The sequence below is a fragment of the Lepus europaeus genome, chromosome 8 (genome assembly GCF_033115175.1).
Source record: "Lepus europaeus isolate LE1 chromosome 8, mLepTim1.pri, whole genome shotgun sequence".
Classification (NCBI taxonomy): domain Eukaryota; kingdom Metazoa; phylum Chordata; class Mammalia; order Lagomorpha; family Leporidae; genus Lepus; species Lepus europaeus.
Window position 1 is genome coordinate 57,707,683 of NC_084834.1, and position 19,953 is coordinate 57,727,635.

Sequence of the window (19,953 nt, forward strand, 5' to 3'; positions counted from 1 at the left end):
ACAAAAGAATTTTTTAATCTATAATTAGTCTTCTCCATTTTGCCCATCTTCCTCCAAATACTTTATCGTGAAAAGATAAACTTCTTATTTGGAATAAGAGTTTCTTTAAGACTCAGCTATGCAACCACAACATCCCTAACTTCATTCACATCATGTCAGGCTATGTGCATTTGCCAGGCACTTAGTATTTTTTAATAGTTCAGTACATTTCTGCATTCAGAGAACCTCTGTCTAGACTTCACTCTTCTGACTTAATTTCCTGCTCCCTATGGAAACTTCATAAAAAATCAGATCATTTGTGGTCACCAAACACCACATGAGCTAAAGTAGCATGCATTAATCACCTAACATTAAAGTAATTGTTCTTTTATCACAATTCCCTAGAATCAGCTGAAATTTTTAGAGGAAAAATATACCATTGCAAAAAGTGAGATTCACAATTATATTGTTTATTATCAATTTCAGGGTAACTAAGATACTAAGATTTGGACTGCCAATTAGGTTTTTTTTTTTTTTTGTATGTTGAAAGATATTTTCTCAAGATAATGTATAGAATTGAAGATAAAATGAACTGATTCAGCAACCACATCCTACATCCTTTACCAATTTACCCATGAAATTATTATGAAAAATCAAAAGCAGCTGGAAATCTTTTACAAGGCTAGAAACCAGGAACATTGATCAAAAGTATGCCAGATCTTAGGGGAAATTCTCATGCCCAAAATATGGATGAAGCTCTGAGCAGCAGGGCAATACATATTGGGAAATGGAATGATTGTCCCCAACACTGACCCCCACACATGGAGGCTACATGAAGCTCAGGGAGGCAGCCATCATCCAACTCAGGAAAACAGATTTATTAGATAACCAGAAATATATTTCCCTATTGTATTACCCAACTCCTATTGAGAATATGGTAAGTAATATCATTTACCTAGCTAAAAAAAAATTTCATTCTCCTTTATTCTCTATCTTTCATGATAATTATTAACATTGTGAACCACTCACTTTCCTAGATTCCCTTGCAGTTAAGAGTGATCATGGGGGGTTTTGACAGGCAGAGTTAGACAGAGAGAGAGACAGAGAAAGGTCTTCCTTTTTCCATTGGTTCACTCCCAAGTGGCCACTATGGCCAGCGCACCATGCTGATCCGAAGCCAGGAGCCAGGTGCTTCCTCCTGGTCTCCCAGGCGGGTGCAGGGCCCAAGCACTTGGGCCATCCTCCACTGCCTTCCCGGGCCACAGCAGAGAGCTGGACTGGAAGAGGAGCAACCGGGACAGAATCCGGTGCCCCAACCGGGACTAGAACCCCTTGTGCCGGCGCCCCAGGCGGAGGATTAGCCTAGTGAGCCGTGGCACCTGCTGGGCTTTATCTTAACCAATAGGAAACAATGGTTCTTCTGTTGTTCTTCAGCTTTCTACCTGAGAACGTTAGAACAGTTCTTTCTCTACAGTCCTTTCTTCCTGTCTTGAAAAATGACTCTGACCTGACAGTAATCTGCTGAGGCTGCTGAGTAGAAGAAAAAGAAAGAAATGAATCTGAGCTTCTGATCAAACTTTGGCTCCTCTCCCTCTAAATGTTTCCTATGACAGAGTGGGGCCAGCACTGTTGCATAGTGGGTTAAGCCACCACCTGCAGGGCTGGCATCCTCTATGGGTGCCAGTTCAAGTCCTGGCTGCTCCACTTCCTATCTAGTTCCTTGCTAATGCCCTTGGAGAAGCAGTGGAAGATGGCCCAAGGACTTGGGCCCTTGCACTCACGTGGGAGACCTGGAGGAACCTAGCTTCAGATTGGCCCAGCTCCAAGAATTGTGGCCTTTTGGGAATGAACCAGGAGATGAAGACTTCTCTATATCTGCCTCTGCCTCTTCCTCTTGGTAACTCTGTCTTTCAGATAAATAAATACATCTTTAAAAAACAGAAATAGCAGAGTGAAGAAAATAGGTTGGATACATATTTGGCATCCCAATTAAGAAAGAAAATAAATCTCATAGATAATATTCTAATCACTTGGAAATTAAAGGACATTCTCCTAACAACCATATCTAAGGAAAATTCAATCTATCTAAATGTAATTATTTAATTAATAAAAAAGAGCAATAAATCAAAATAAGCTGGGGAAATGGTAACAAATATAAATAAAATCTGAAATTAAATAGAAGGGAACAGCTGGATTGGTGGAATGATCAAACAGGATAATTTCTTGAGATTCTTATTGAAAGAGAAATTAGATTATAAGTCATTAGAAATAATGAAGAGTGAGCATTTAATCCACCATACCACATTGGAGCACATTCAAGTCTCAGCTCCATCTCCTCACTCCAAAATTCTGCTGATGCAGACCCTGGGAGAAAGCAGTGATGGCTCAAGTAGTTGGCTTTTTGTCACCCCCATGGGGGACCTGAATTGTGTTCCTAGTCATTGGCATTGGCCCCGGCCTTGGACTAACACCAGATTTTGTGGGAATTTGGGGAGGAACCAGTAGATGGGAGATCTTTTTGACTGTATCATTGTCTCTGTCTCTCTACTCACAAAACCGGGACAAATATATTTCATGTATCTCTAAGGGTTTCTAAGCAATATCTCTTCTGGGTATACAATCAAAGGAAATGAAATTACCACCTCATAAAGGTATTTGTGCTCCCAGGTTCACTGCAGAATTATTCACTTGTAGCCAAGATACAACAACCTGTCAATATATGAAGGGATGAAGAAAATATATGATCTCTCACTTTCTCTCCCTCTCTAGATAAATAGGTGGTAGATGACTGATAGGTGGATAGATGGATAATAGAAGCCTCAAAAGTTCAGATAAACACATTCCCTTGGGCATACCCCTAAGGGTAAAGTAAAAAACTGGCCGTGGGATTCCAAATTCCACTAAGTTGTGTGGTACTAATTCCATATTAAGTGTTAATTCTATATTAAGTGTTATTACATATTAAGTGTGTAATTGATCATACAGATAGGATTAAATGTCAAGGGATCACATAAATAAGACCAAGTTTCTGGTAATAACAATAGTTAAAATTAAAAAAGAGAAAATGTTTCAACATGGGAAGCAGTCTACACATCAGACACATAGACTGACAAACACCCTAAACAGCACTCTGACCTCAGAATCAGCCCTTAAGGCATTTGGATCTGGTTAAAAAGTCCATGAGAGCAGTTAAGGCATGAAAATACAAGACACTGTGGCAAAAATGAGCTACATTAAGGATCTCTGTGAGTGAGACTCTAGCAGAAAAAAGGGGACATCAAAGAAGGATGTACTTTTCTCTGAAGGGAGGAGAGAACTTCCACTTTGCTTTTGGCTCTGTCTAAATACTTACGGAGTCTGTGGACTCCACAGGCTTCCATAGCCTTGGTAGTGCATGTCAAGAGCCTCAGGTGATCACTGATGTTGTAAATAAGAGTGTAAATTGTTAAATCAACAACAAGAGTCACTGAGCAATTACTCCTCATTGTAGGACCTCTGTCCCTAATGAGTTGCACTATGAGAATTAACTGTAAAACTTGTTTTCAAATAGTACTTTATACTTTTTGTGTCAGTGTGGGGGCAAATTGTAGAACTTTTTATTTAGTATAGTTAGTTTTCTGTATATAAAGTTAATTAAAAATGAATCTTAATGAAGAATGAAATAGAAGGAGTAGGAGGTGGGACGAGAGTGGAGGTGGGAGGGAGAGTATGGGGGGGAAGAACCACTATATTCCTAAAGCTGTACCTATGAAATTTGTATTCATCAAATAAAAGCTTTCTTAAAAAAATTCACATAGGCTGGCGCTGTGGTTCACTTTGCTAATCCTCCGCCTGCGGCACCGGCACCCCTGGTTCTAGTCCTGGTTAGGATGCCGGGTACTAGTCCCAGCTGCTCCTCTTCCAGTCAAGCTCTCTGCTGTGGCCCAGGAAGGCAGAGGAGGAGGGAGAAGTTCTTGGGTCCCTGCAACTGCATGGAAGACCAGGAGGAAGTACTCGGCTCCTGGCTTCGGATCCGAGTAGCAGCCATTAGGGGAGTGAACGAATGGAAGGAAGACCTCTCTCTCTGTCTCTCTCACTATCTAACTCTGCCTGGCAAAAAATTTAAAAAAAAATTCACATAAAATGCAAATTATCTTTTAATTCCATTTTCTTCAAATTTTAGATTTGTAAAAATAGAAATATAATGGAATGTTATTCACTCTTAAGAAAGGAGAAGATTGTGCCACTTGTGACAACATGAACGAATCTAGAAGACATTATGCTAAGCTAAATATACTAGACAACCAAAAAAATAATAATACATGATCTACTTATATGTGAAACCTAAAACAAATAAAACCAGAACACATAGAAACAATTAATAGAACACTGGCTACTAGGAACAAAGGGGCAGGGTTGTGGGGGAGGGGCAGAAGAGGAATCGGGAAATGTAGGCCAAAGGGTACACTACACAGTTTTATAGTAAAAATAAGTCTAGAGATGTGATGTACAGCAAGGGAACTATAGCTAATAATAGCATATTATAAATTGCAAATTTGCTAAGAGTAGATTTCAGGTACTTTTGCTATAAATAAAAACACGAACTGTGAAATGATGGATAGCCTAATTCCATTGACTTAGTAAAAATTTATAAAATCAAAACATTATATATCGAGACATTGTTATACACTTTAAATATAAACATTTTTAATAGAATGCTACTTCCTACCCAACAGAGAGAGGGAGAGAGATGGAGAGAGAGTAAGAGACAGAGGAACACATCATGAGGCTTACAGGCAACATATTTGAAAATATAGTGGAAATGGATCATTATTTCCTGGCATGATAACCAAAGAAAAAATAGAAAACTTAATAGTCCAGTTACAATGATAAGAGTCATTGCTTTGTTCTTTCAACATATATTTACTTAATACTTATTCTATGACAGACATTGTTGCAGGAAACAAAACAGATAAAAATTCATAAATATAATAAAAGCTCTACCATTGGGAAAAAATCTCAACACTTACTGAGTCTAACATTATTGAAATGGAATTGGAAGACCCTAAAATATTATCAACAAAAAAGCAAATATATCTTTGTTAATCAATATGAGAATATCTAATAAAACAGATATAGTTTAAAATAAACTATGTATCAGTTTTACTTGTGAACACACATTTAAAAAATTCTACATAAAATATTTACCAATATTGTTCAGTTTTGTCAATATTTATTTTCAATTATCTTTATATATGGAAAATCAATTTAGTATATACGAAGTAAAGATTTCAACAGTTTGTACCCATACAGAAACACAAAGTATAGAGTACTGTTTGAGTACTGGTTTTTACCATTAATTCACATAGTACAACACATTAAGGACAGAGGTCCTACATGGGGAGCAGGTGCACAGTGACACCAATTGTTGATTTAACAATTGATACTCTTATTTATGACGTAAGTAATCACCTGAGGCTCTTGTCATGAGCTGCCAAGGATATGGAAACCTCTTGAGCTCACAATCTCTGATCTTATTTAGACAAGGCCATAGTCAAAGTGGAAGTTCTCTCCTCCCTTCAGAAAAAGGAATCTCCTTCTTTGATGGCCCATTCCTTCCTCTGGGATCTCACTCACAAAGATCTTTCATTTAGGTTTTTTTTTTTTTTTTTTTTGCCAGAGTGTCTTGGCTTTCCATGCCTGCGAAACTCTCATGGGCTTTTTAGCTGGATCATGGGCTCTTCATCCAGATCCAAATGCCTTAGGGCTGATTCTGAGGCCAGAGTGCTATTTAAGATATCTGCCATTCTGTGAGTCTGCTGTGTATCCTGCTTCCCATGTTGGATCATTCTCTCCCTTTTTAATTCTATCAGTTAGTATTCGCAGACGCTAGTCTTGTTTATGTGATCCCTTTGACTCTTAGTCCTATCATTATGATCAGTTGTGAACAGAAATTGATCACTTGGATTAGTGAAATGGCATTGGTACATGCCACCTTGATGGGATTGAATTGGAATCCCCTGGCGTGTTTCTAGCTCTACCATTAAGGGCAAGTCCAATTGAGCATGTGCCGAACTATACATCTCCTCCCTCTCTTATTTCCATTCTGATATTTAACACTTCCTATATAGTTTAAATCATTAGATTACTTTTGATGATAATATATTAAAATATACTGATACTAAAATATGCTGAAAATAAAATTGAAAGCAGAATGTATATTTATTCATTATTTTCTGGATGTAAAGAAAAAGAAAATATAATTAGATCTCTATACACTCAACTCCATATCCACAGATTCAGTCAATTGCAGATTGAAAATATTCAAGGAAAAAAGTCAAGAAAGTTCACAGTTTACTGAATGCATGGCAGAGTGATATTCAGACACAGACAGCTAAAGCCTCTGACATCCCACAGCCCTTGGTCTCACCCCAACATTCTTTGTTGGAGCATTGTTCACCACCTGGTTAGTCCGTATATTAGGTTGTAACATTATGCTAGTTGTGTCTATAATGAATGGGTACAGATGTTTTTGTAGCTATTCTTTACAGTATAGTGTAAGCACTATTCTTCACATAACATTTACATTGCATTAGATATTATAAGTATACGTAAGTAACATAAAGATAATTTAAAGTCAATAGGAAGTTATGCATTGGTAGTATTCAAATATTATGTCATTTTATTAAGGGACTTGAGCATTGCAAATTTGATATCCACAGGGATTGGGTGATGGGGGCAGAGAAGCGGCTATAACCAGTCCCACTGTGCATCAAGGAAGACCTGGAGCAATTTGCTGTGCCAGGGATTGAATTTGTGATCTAAAGTCTGGTCTGTGATGAAATGGTAGGAACAAGGATGAAGACTGCCTGACATGAGTCCCTCACTTTTCAGAATATAAGAAAGTAAAATTCATAAGACCAGAAACGGGGCATTATCAAATGTAAAACAATAGAACTTATAAATACAGTAAGCTAAAAGAGAAAAGGAATAATTCTTGTTTAGTAATTTTTAAAAATGTACATAACATTTGAAATGAGAAAGGACACAATCTATGAGAAAGCTCAAAAATTAAACTTCATACTTCTCTCTGCAAATTCATTAACAATCTTTCAAAGTTGGATGATTTTCTTTGAAAGAACAATTTGCTAATGCTGGCTTTATTTCTGTCATTATTAATATTAATTTGGAATACCTAATATGTATTGACACTTGACTTATTTAATATTTAAAAATATCCAATGTCAGTTCATTCTTTACATAAATACTTGAATCACATATTCTTACTATTACCTCGATTTAAGAACCTTGATATCTAATGAGATGAGTAACTTGCCAAAGGTGCTGAAACCAGTCAACACCAGAGCCCAAAACCAGTGTTGACTGGATGGCTACAAAGTTATATTCTGAGTAACTGTGCCAGTTTTCTGGGTTCTGGGAAAAATCGTATGCTATGGTGTTAAAATATGTTATAGAAGTGAGGAGGAAGATCCAGAATAAATGGGTTTTGGAAATATTGTATGCTCAGTTCTCTTTAGAGATTGACATTGTTGATTAGCAGATTAAAGACCGAGTGTCTGCTGGCGCCGTGGCTTAACAGGCTAATCCTCCGCCTTGCGGCGCCGGCACACCAGGTTCTAGTCCCTGTTGGGGCGCCAGATTCTATCCCGGTTGCCCCTCTTCCAGGCCAGATCTCTGCTATGGCCCAGGAAGGCAGTGGAGGATGGCCCAAGTCTTTGGGCCCTGCACCCGCATGGGAGACCAGGAGGAAGCACCTGGCTCCTGGCTTCGGATCAGCAAGATGCGCTGGCCGCAGCAGCCATTGGAGGGTGAACCAACGGCAAAAAGGAAGACCTTTCTCTCTGTCTCTCTCTCTCACTATCCACTCTGCCTGTCAAAAAAAAAAAAAAAAAAAAAAAGACCGAGTGTCATGAAATAAGGAAATTTGTCCAATATTGCAGAACTGTTTCAATAAACTTAGCAAATCCTACACTATATGAGACTACCAACATCATAAAATATTTGCCATGAATAGACATGATTCTCCAGAGTTTTACAGAGGTTATTTCTTTCAAATTTCTAAGAAATATGTAATATTTATGTAAAAAAATATTCTGGGTCACAGGAAGGACTTTTTATAGATTTATTTATTTGAAAGAGTTACAGAGAAAGAGAGTGAGATCTTCCATCTGCTGGTTCACTCCCCAAATGGGCACAATGACTGGAGATGGGCAGATCTGAAGCCAGGAGCCAGGAGCTTCCTCCAGGTCTCCCACGTGGGTGCAGGGTCCAAGCACTTGGGCTGTTCTCTGCTGCTTTCAAAGGTACATTAGCAGGGAGCTGGATATGAAGCAGAGCAGCTGGTACTTGAACCAGTGCCCATATGGGAAGCCAGCACAATAGGCGTTGGCTTTACCCAACATGCCACAGCACCAGCCCCCACAGAAAGAATTTTTTAAAATCTTCTCAAGGAACTTAGTCAATCTTCTTAATCAAAAATTGACAAAATTTGCTCTAAAGAGAATATTATAGATTTTATTTAAAAATAAACATAAAAATTCAAATAAAATTTCCCCTAACTCAATCCAACAGTATACAAAATAGAACATGAAGGAATCTTAAAATGGGCCATAGAAAATCTGTATAATTGAGAAACTGTGCCTTTATTTCATTTTTTTTTTGTTTTGCTTCAGAGTAAACTTGCCTTTTAATGCTATTTCCTCATGAATGTGTATAATAGGAGTGAACAGGTATCTTCCATATATTCCATATATTCACAAGTTGTTAATATAAGGAATATTCAATAATCTATATTATCATCTAAAAAAAGCAAATGACAAAGAATTATGATGAAATTTCACACCACATCATTAATTTTAAAAACCACTTGGTAAAGTAAACATAATTTCTTCAAAATAAGAATATCAATGTAAGGGCTGGCATTATGGCATTCTGGGTAAAGTGCCTCCTCCTGAGACACCAGTGGCCCATATAGGCACCTATTCAAGACCTAGCTGCTCTACTTCCAACCCAGCTCCCTGACAATGGCCTGGAAAAAACAGCAGAGGACGGCCCAAGTGTTTGGGCCCCTGCCATCACGTGGGAAACCTGGAAAAAGCTCTTTGCTCCTGGTGTTGGCCTGGTCCAGCCCCCAGCCTTCATGGCCATCTGGGGAATGAACTAGAAGATGAAAGATCTCTCTCTCTCTGTTTCTCACTCTTTCTGTGTAACTGTGACTTTCAAATAAAATCTATTTAAAAAAGAATATCTGTTTAAGCCAAAAGCCACACTAAATTTAATTACAAAATTTCAGCCAAATTCTACTTCATTCAGGATTAACACACTGTATTTCATTCAGTATTTGAGAATTCTTATTGCAATCTTTATGGCTCAATATTATTCTTCAAGTTCTGTTCTATTCAAAAAGTTAGGAGAACAGAAGAGATAACCTTATTTTCAGGTAGGCAAAAAGAATTCAAGTGCCCATCAAATGAAAATTGATTAAATAAATGGCAGTAAAAACTCACAGGCATTCAAAATAACTTCTCAAACTACTAAAATCGGAATTTGCTCACAACATATTTTAACATGAAAATGTTAGTTATAAATGTGCTCATTGAAGAACTATATGCCAAGCACTGTTTTAGACAATGATGCAATGGAGTAAAAAGAAATAGCTCTGCCCCCATGTAGCACACATTCTAGGAGAGGAACACAAAGAGACAAATTAAGAGGGAAAAGTATATTTCTATTTATATTCAAATTTATCCAACCTCTCAGAGAATAATGCATCTTAATGTCTAAAATATTATATTCAATTTATTGTCAGTTTTCACTATTGATTTTAAATATAGAAATATAGGAAAGATTTTGAAAGCTTAAACATCAAAACATAAAGGTTTAGCTATCTCTGAATGTTGCAGTTATGACTAATTTCATAGCTTACATGCCATTTTTGTTTTTGAAACATAATTTCTTCAATGAATAGATATCCTTTTAGAAATAGAAAATATAAAGTCTAACATAAGTCATCACCATTTTTCATTCATTTTCAATATTTATAACATAGAATGTTAATCATCAAATGCCCTATCATAGACCAAACTATGGCAATAAAGACCAATTGTAGTTTGATTTCTCTCTATTATATTGTGATGAAAGCCATACCAAAGTGAAATTTGAAATCTGTGCTGCTCTGCAATTAAAATAAATTATATATAATCAAAACCAGTGAAGATTAAGATCAACTGCCAGTTACATTGGTATCCAAACCATGCTCTGCCCCAAAATGCCATGTTGTAATAGCTGAAAGAACAAACATACATTATTTGTAGAGCTAGACATATTATTATCTTGAGAAAAGTATGTATACCGTCCCATAAGGCATAATCTAGTACATTGCTACATAGATGAAAAGCCAAATTCAACTCATTCTTATCTCACTAACTCATGCTTATAAATAAATTTCATTAAGTGTTTTTGTACAACCATAACCTTGGAAACAATATATGAGGCATTTATTACTCATTTGCAAAATACAGTGTTCTATTCATATGCAACTGCTTCCTCATTTTGAAATATTCTAATATTTTAAATTTTTACAGGGAATGTCAAACAGTACTTTGAAGACAGAAATTCATTTACCCTGTAATATAGTAAAATACAGTAGTTGTATGGCAAGCAATAAAAGGAAAATGGGGCTTGACACTTGTATGGAGAACAAAAATTTGGTAAAGTTTCTATTGGCTCCTTCTATCAAAAAAATAAAGGCAATTATCTCAATGCGTTATATGGAAGGAGTTATATTCCCTGAGAGAAGATACAGCTGATACTGCCTAATTAATTGCTAAACATCTTCCATGTTTGTAAAATGTGTTTTACATGCAATTAATTCCTTCTTTCTTCCTCCTCCTCCTCCATTTCTCTCTGCCTCTGATTTATTGAGTACATAGTATATATAACAGAAACTCTTTACTGAGCCCTCAGAAGGTCAAACTGGTTCTGGTATATAAAGATGAAAGGGCATGGTCTCTGCTTTGGGTAATTTACCTTCTAGTTGAGAAGCTAGTATGTTAAAGAATAATCATTTCCATCAGTTACATATTCAAAATTTTTGTAGGTACCAAGTACAAAAGTAGAAAAAGAAGTTGTATGTATTAAAAGCATTTGAAAATCAGGGAAAGTTTTATATAAAGTTGCTATCAGAGCATCATTTTTCATAGTTCTTCCCACTGGAATAGTACGTATGAATTGATGCTCTTTTTGACAGAGGAAGTGCCACCTATTTGAATGTATGCTGCTGCACTACCATCTTCTTTTTAATGTCTTTTCCTGGACACTTCCTTATTTGGGAAATGCTCCTCCAGCTTCACCCAAATCTCCATCCACGGACCTGTTCAATATATTTTCTAATTTGTTGGCCATTGTTCTGGGCTCCAGGGAGCAATATGTGCTCCGGCAGATTACATTCCAGTGGGAAGGGCAAAATAAAAATAAACAAAACAGGCTACAATGAGAGTGAATATATTGCATGACAGTAGATCAAAGGGCCTGCAATGTCTTTTCAAGTTGGAGTTCACAAATCACGGCCTGCCACCTGTTTCTGTAAACAGAATTTGCTTGGGATACAGCTATAATCACTCACTTACATGTTGCCTCTGGTTGATTTCACGTTGTAATGGCAAATCAGGTAGCTGTGACTGAAGGCACACAAAATTTAGCCTATTTACCATAAGGTCTTTACAGAAAAGGTCTACTGACCCTCTCTTAGAGGGATGGATATTAGACCCGAGGCCTGCATGAAAAGAATAAGTGTGTTAGGTGTCTATGATTGCATACTACTTAGTGGTTAAAATAGACTTTTTTTTTTTTAATCTCACATCTGTGAGTCTGGACTTAGGTATGGTTGAATTGCTCGCAAGAATGTCAACCATGTCAGCTTGGCTGCAGTCTTATCCAGGTTCACCTAGAGAAGCATATGTTTTATTTTAAGAAAGCTTTTATTTAATAAATATAAATTTCATAAATACAACTTTTGGATTATAGTGGTTCTTCCCCACATACCCACCTTCCCACCCACAAACCATTCCATCTCCCATCCCATTCTTCATTAAGATTCATTTTTAATTATCTTTATATACAGAAGATCAACTCTCTACTGAACAAAGGTTTCAACAGATTGCACCCACACAGACACACAAAGTATAAAGTACTGTTTGAATACTGGTTTTACCATTAATTCTCATAGTACAACACATTGAGGACAGAGATCCTACATGGGGAGCAAGTGCACAATGACTTCTGTTGTTGATTTAACAATTGACACTCTTATTTATGACATCAGTGATCACGCAAGGTTCTTGTCATGAGCTGCCAAGACTATGGAAACCTCTTGAATTCACAATCTCTGATTTTATTTAGATAAGGCCATAATCAAAGTGGACGTTCTCTCCTCCTTTCAGAGAAAGGTACTTCCTTCTTTGATGGCCTGAGAAGGATATGTTTCAGGCTCTCTCTGTGCTATTGGCAGGTATCAGGTCTCCTCCCTAGCTAATATTAGGAGATATTGGTCACTTGCCATGTGAGCTCCTGCAAGAGGCTAACCACAAAGCATCTGGCTTCCCTTAGTGAAGGATTGGAGAACATGAGACTAAAGAAGTAGACCAAGTCCAAAACAGGTGCCACTAACCTAACCCACTCTCAAAAGTGACCTCCCACCAGTGTGGCCCTACTGTACTTGCTGGAAATTAATCAGTAGGTTTTGCCTAAACACATAGAGCAGGGATTGCACAACAATAAAGATACAAGGAGATGAGGACCATGGGGCATCATATTGAAAGCCATCAGGAGGATGACTGTGCTAAATGGCCTCAAATCCCCAAGACAAAAATGAGCTTGAATAAAGTAGCAGTAGTAAGTCTTCCAGGAGAATCCAAGCTAGTGTAACTGGATCATGTAGAAAGAAAGACAGGGAAATACGGTTTGACAGGTCAGACCTCGATTACGTGGGGATTTATAAATCATGGGAAGGCTTTAAGATGAGGAGAAGACATGCTTAGATTTATGTATTTTAAAGATTTATTTGCCTGAGTCAATACAAAATAAATTTTACTACCTAAGGTCATACAGTTAATTTCATTTGTCATGAGAAACCCTGGTTATGTGGATATTAAGGATGTGGGCTACTGGAAAAGCCTTTAAACTCACTGATAATAGTGGATTAAGTTATAAGTGGCAGGAAGGCAACTTCATAGATATGAATGTAAGTATGTCAATTTTTTGTGAGATAAAATTGGGCTTTGAAAATTGTATCTGAGTTGTATTTTAATGAATAAATGAAAAACTCCACAGATCTATTGAGGCTGGCTCTGTCCATTACTATAAATACATAATGCTGTGTTGTCATCCCTTTTTTGATAAAGTGCTTCTTAAACACATTGTATTCTCCTTTGACACCATTTATTTTCCTTCTCCATGCTAAAAAAAAGAGAAAGACCCTTGATAAAGTCTATCAAAGACATTTTTGGTTAAATCTAACTATTTATTAAGGTAATCTACTTAATTTTTGTAAACATAATTAAGGTATAATACTATCCATACCCTTCTCCATTTAATGTTAAATTTATTTTTCATATACGCATTAACAATAATAGTACATTTTTGGGAATTAGAATTGTGCAGAAGAAAGAATATAAAGGATTTATCTATTTCCAAAGTTCTGAAAGTTTCTATTACTTATTACGAACCTTTTGTGAGTCAAAGGAAATATTCTCTTCTTCCATGAGTTATTCTCTGATCACTTCTGTAGTATTTGCGAGTGTCTGAAAAGAATGTCACCATTTGCCTTTGGCTAACTCAACTGCATAGTCTCTGTACAACTCTAAACACAATGGAGATGTAGATGCAGTTAATTTAATATTCACCCAGAAATGTTTATTCAAAGCTCTGCATTGAGCATTAAGTATTTGACCTCTTACTGTTCTAACATATACTTTTTTTTTTTTTTTTTTTTTTGGACAGGCAGAATGGACAATGAGAGAGAGAGACAGAGAGAAAGGGCTTCCTTTGCTGTTGGTTCACCCTCCAATGGCTGCTGTGGCCAGTGCGATGCGGCCGGCTCATCGCGCTGATCTGAAGCCAGGAGCCAGGTGCTTCTCCTGGTCTCCCATGTGGGTGCAGGGCCCAAGGACTTGGGCCATCCTCCACTGCACTCCCGGGCCATAGCAGAGAGCTGGCCTGGAAGAGGGGCAACCGGGACAGAATCCAGCGCCCCAACCAGGACTAGAACCCGGGGTGCCGGCGCCCCAAGCAGAGGATTACCCTATTGAGCCACGGCGCTGGCCTCTAACACATACTTCTTAAAAACTTTATTTATTTATTTATTTATTTATTTGAGAAAGGGGGAGAAGAGAAAAGAGAGGGAAAGAGAAAGAGAGAGAGTTAAAGTCACAAACAGTAGCAATTAGGGGATTGGCATTGTGGTATAGTGGCATAGTTGGCATTATGGTATATATCTGTGATGTGCGCATCCCATATGGGCACTGGTTCATGTCCCAGGTGCTCCAATTCTCTTCTAGTTCCCTGCTAATGACCTGTGAAAAATAGCAGAAGATGGCCAAAATACTTGGGCCCCTGTCACCCAAGTGGAGACCCAGATGGAACTCCTGGCTTCTGATTTCAGTTTTGCCCAGCCCTAGCTATTCCAGCCATATGGGGAATGAACCAGCAGATGGAAGATCTCTCCTTCCCTATCTCTCCCTCTATCACTGTAACTCTGACTTTCAAATATATAAGTAAATCTCTTTTTAAAAAAAAATGAGTAGCAATAGAAGCTATAAAGCAATACAGATAATTTTGAACAAAAACAATTTTCAACCCAGGATTCTGTGTTCGGTGAAACTACAAATCAAGTATGAAAGGAGAGTAAGTTAATTCTCAGATATGCAAGTTCTTACAAAAAAAAAGTTTGGACCACTTAAGTCATTCCTTAGGACATTATAGAGGTTTGTGCTACTAAAATGGAAGTTATTCAGGGAAAGATAAAACACGAGAACTTGGAAATAAGGGTGCACATTTAGGAAAGAGGACAGGAATACTCTAGATGAGGATAAAGGGAGACCAGAGAGCCAGAGTGGGAAGCAAATGAGAGCAGGAGGTACACAGCATAGGGACAGAATCCCAGGAAGCTGATTTTTTCAAAATAACTGAAGTACAGGAAATGATGGAGAAGATTACATTTACTGTAGAAAGTTTGGGTATGGATTAATGATAAGTACATTGAAAATGAAGCAAATGAATATATAAGAAAATTAGCATGGGGGGAAATAAAAACTCTGTACAAATTCAATTGTAAGGATCGATAATGAAAAATATAATATATTCATAGTATAGTAAAAATACTTTTTCAGATCAAAATTTATGTTATAATTATATTAGGTTTTTTGGGAGAGAGAACACTCTGTATGTGTGGGTACGTGTGTGTATGCATGCCAACGTGTACTAATGAGTGTGTTTCCATAGATATGCGTGCTTGGGAATATGTGGGTTTTTGTGTATGTGCGTGGGCAGTTATGTATGTTTGTCTGGGAAGTTGGATGATGTGAAAAGAAGCCAAAGTCTCATCTTTCACCATGGAAGGTTGAGATTTTGAATCAAGAAACGGTAAGGGGCCAGTGCTGTGGCACAGTGAGTTAAAGCCCTAGCCTGAAGCACCAGCATCCTATATGGGCACCAGTTCGAGTCCTGGCTGCTCCTCTTCTGATCCAGCTCTCTGCTATGGCCTGGGAAAGCAGCAGAATATGGCCCAAGTCCTTGGGCCCTTGCAAACATGTGGGAGACCCAGAAGCAGCTCTTGGCTCCTGGCTTCAGATCGGCACAGCTCCAGCCGTTGCAGCCATCTGGGGGGTAAACCAGTGGATGAAGACCTCTCTCTCTGTCTCTGCCTCTCTCTGTAACTCTACTCTGTCTTTCAAATAAATAAAATAGTTATTTTTTTAAAGAAACAGTAAGATGATATTTAGAAATACAGAGTTAAGTACTACACATAATTAACTAAATATCTAAAAGTTGAAAATGGCTACCTTCAAGGAGTAAGGATTTTGTCCATATTTAGAGGATAAAATAGACAGGTAATTGCTCTTTTAAAAAATGAATCTTAAAAATAAATGAATGAATAAATCAATCTTGTTGAATTTTTTGGCTTTTTCAATTGTGTATCTCACTTGGAAAATAATATATACTAAATGTAACAAGATATAGAATTCATACTTTGGAAAAGATGTGTGAGTTGTGGCTCACCATCTAGACAAAACACATCGTACTCTCCGAACCATTCCTAATTATCCTAAATATATTAGCTTTAATACAACTTTAAAAAAAATTTTTGTCCAAGATGCTGTTATAAATATGTCTCTTGACTACCCCTAAACAATAGCTCTGAAGGATAGAGAATAGATTAAATAGCAAAACTTTTTCATATTTAATATCTCATTTTACCCTTTGTAGCAACGCAGCAAAGTAGGCCAGGAAATTTTCATGACATTACAAATGTGGAAACTGAGGTTCAGACAGATTAGAATCTGGGCCAGGTCTCATAGTTCTTCTGTTGATGCTTTCCCTGTGTTCATTCAGCTGAATTATATGTGTCACATCCTCTTTTCTTTCCCTATTTTACGTGATAGACATGAAGAACTATTGTACCCAACGAACCATACACAGTTTCTCTATGTTTCAGAGGCCTAACCTATGAATTATCTCATATTTCACTTGAACAATGACTTGAGGCTCAGCAGGCATCAAACCTATATAACATTATCCACACATGACCTGTTAGTCTTCTGACTGCTTCTCTCATGTATGTGTGTGTGTGTGTGTGTATTTCTCTTTTTCTTTTAACAAAAGAAAAGAAGTAGCTCAAGGCATGACCATGCACAATATTTTTATTTTCATTTTTTAGGTATCTGGCTGTTCTTTTTCAAACACTTCATATAAATTTTAAGTCAAATTTCATAAAATCCATATTTTCCATGTGATATTCAATTTCAATTCACCATAGAATGAGTTACTAGCATTTGAATAAGGAACAAATGATTGACAAGAAACTTATTTAAATTATAAAGCTATACCCCATAAAATCTGGGATGATCTGAGCATTTCCTTAATATATGGTAAGACAGTTTGGGAGTAGATATTTCCACAATATTTTGAAACTCTCCAAGGCCAGACACAGAACAAAAAGCCTCTATACATATTTTCAAATTTTAGGCACAACATATGTCTTTATTTTGTAAGTGATATGTTCCTAAAAAGAGTCAAGTCAAAAAATGAAATTATTCTAAATTGTTTTGTAACCTAGTTTCTATAAAAATTCATTTGTTGTAGTAGCAACAGAATCAAATGAACGCTACAGCTGTTAAAGCTAAAATTTTAGTGGTGGATGTTTTATCTAGTGGTTAAGCTGCTGGGTATGACTTCTGCATTCCACATCAGAATATATCAGTTAAACTCCTGGTTCTGGCCACTGATACCAGCTTCTAGATAATGTGTACTCTAGAAGGCAGAAGTAGTGAGTGGTGGCTCAAGTAGTTAGACTTCTGCCACCATCTGGAAGACTGGATTGAGCTCTTAATCCCTGGCTTCACTTCAAACCCCTCCCTACACCAGCTCTATTGTAGGCAATTGGGAAGTGACCCAGCAAATGGGAGCTTTCTCTCTCTCTCTCCCCTCCCTCCCTTACACTTCTCTACTACTCAAATATTTCCTTGAGTACATATTTTTGTATTAGAAGTAAAAGATTCCAGCTGAACATACACATTGTTGATGACTCAGACCTGTGTTTCTTATGAAGTTAATTTGACTTTGATTGCTAATAATACCCATGCTTTGTTGTCTATTAGAAATGAGAACCAACAACACAAACCGTGAAAACAAATAAGTATCTTGTTACAATTTGGTAAGTAAAGGTTTACAAATTTCAAACATTTAAAATTTCAAGAGACCTATACTTAATAATTGGCTAGAGTTTTTAATGTTTTTTTCCCCTTTTATTTTGACAGAAAAATCCTAGGATTTCATCAATTAAATGTCTTTTGAAATGTAATGAGTTCCTTTCTTTTTTCTTAACCGAGTCAACTGGAAAAAAATCACTGATGCCTAAAGGTAATGAAAATCAAAATCATCCATAAAGAGGCTTTAATTTGTATGGACAGCATAACCGTTCTTTAGGTAAAAGAAAATCGTCTGATGTTCTCTTATTTTCTCTCTAGAACATTATTGTTAGAGGGCTCTATTGACTTAGCAATGGAGAATATAACCATTGTTTTCATCCCAATGGAGAAAAGTCCCAAAAAAGACATTTTAAAATTCTTTAAAATATTCATAAAAATTTCAGAAATCCAAAATATTTTACCAACTACTAAATGGAAAGTTATCTATAGAATCTTTAGCTATGCAATGTCTTATGTGAAACTTTGATATTTAATGAATTGTGTTCCTTATAATTATGAAAAAGCAAAGTTGCAAATGAAATTCCTAAATACCAGAAAAATGGAAGTTCAGGGTTGTGCCAGATATACCTGAATGGACATCTGTGCACCTCTGAGTGATTAGAGTGTGCCATCCTTCCTACCATTACAGCTGATCTGACCAAGAGATTGTTGATGGAAAAGGTATTCAATTCCTTCTTTTTTAATTTTTTATTTGATTTGATTTGATTTGATTTTTTTGACAGGCAGAGTGGACGTGAGAGAGAGAGAGAGAAAGGTCTTCCTCTTCTGTTGGTTCATCCCCCAATGGCCGCCGTGGCCGGTGCGCTGCGGCCAGCGCACCACGCTGATCCGAAGCCAGGAGCCAGGTGCTTCTCCTGGTCTCCCATGCGGGTGCAGGGCTCAAGCACTTGGGCCATCCTCCACTGCACTCCTGGGCCATAGCAGAGAGCTGGAATGGAAGAGGAGCAACCGGGACAGAATCCAGCGCCCCGACTGGGACTAGAGGCCGGTGTGTGCTGGCGCTGCCTATTAAGCCATGGCACCGGCCTCAACTCCTTCTTATATTCCCTAATGTCATCTCTTTACAGCTGTGGGCTTGGATTTGGATTTAGTGGCTCCAAAAATCTAAGCTGGACCAACTGCAGTCTTGAAGAGACTTTCTACAGATCTACAGATAATGGTGATCTGGCCATAGATCTGCCCACTAGGAAGACCTAGAAGAAGCTGATCAGAGAAGAAGCTGGCAGAGAAGAAAGAAAGAGATGTAACGCAAAAAGCACAGAACTTTTGAGAAGAGAGGAGATGGGAGAATAAATGTTCTCAATAGTTGCAATTCAGCATGTCCTGGATCCTTAAGGAGATGGCACTTCTATGTATTTGCAATAACTTCCTCCCTGTTAATTTGGGTTTTCTTGAAAACTTTGAATTATGGTTGGGCTATCAGTTTCAGTGTCTCCCAAGGCCCATGTGTTAAAGACATAGTCCCTGTAGTCTTGTGTTATTGATATTAAGATGATAGAAATTTAACCCCATCATATTTAAAGAAAGGTCAATGAGGAGTGATTTGGTTGCTGGTGGAAGCCCATGATGGAAGCCTGGTAGCCTTCAAAGAGAGATATAGACAGAAACTACATGCTCTTACCATGAGAGGCTCTGCAACCTCGTCAGCCTGTGTCTGGAAGAACACCATCACCAGACACCAAACAGCAGAGGCTGCCCAGTCTTGGACCATGAACCTCCACAACTGTGAGCTCAAACAGATCTCTTTCCTTCATAAGTAGCCCATTTCTGGTACTTCATTGTAGTAATGAAAGCTAACACACTTGAGTGATATTTTATAGTTCTTAAAAGGGAAACACCTTGACTATGACATACGATTATTGTTGGAAACTGACTACATAATACACGAGAAGGGTTGTAATTACCATGTATCCTGGTAGGGTGCTGTATTAGTGGTATGACCTTAGGCAGCTCATATAACCCCTATGAGACTCTGTTTCCTCATTAGTGA

General features: G+C 37.5%; 1 protein-coding gene across 1 annotated transcript in view; it reads right to left on the reverse strand.

The window, feature by feature from the left end:
* Window positions 1–19,674, reverse strand: part of LOC133765272 (ubiquitin-conjugating enzyme E2 C-like) — a 30,424-nt gene extending 10,750 nt beyond the window's left edge. Inside the window, exon 1 of the mRNA XM_062198896.1 lies at window positions 19,585–19,674. Coding sequence (XP_062054880.1) covers window positions 19,585–19,674 — 90 coding nt within the window. The remainder of the gene's footprint in view (window positions 1–19,584) is intronic.
* Window positions 19,675–19,953: the final 279 nt, after the last annotated feature.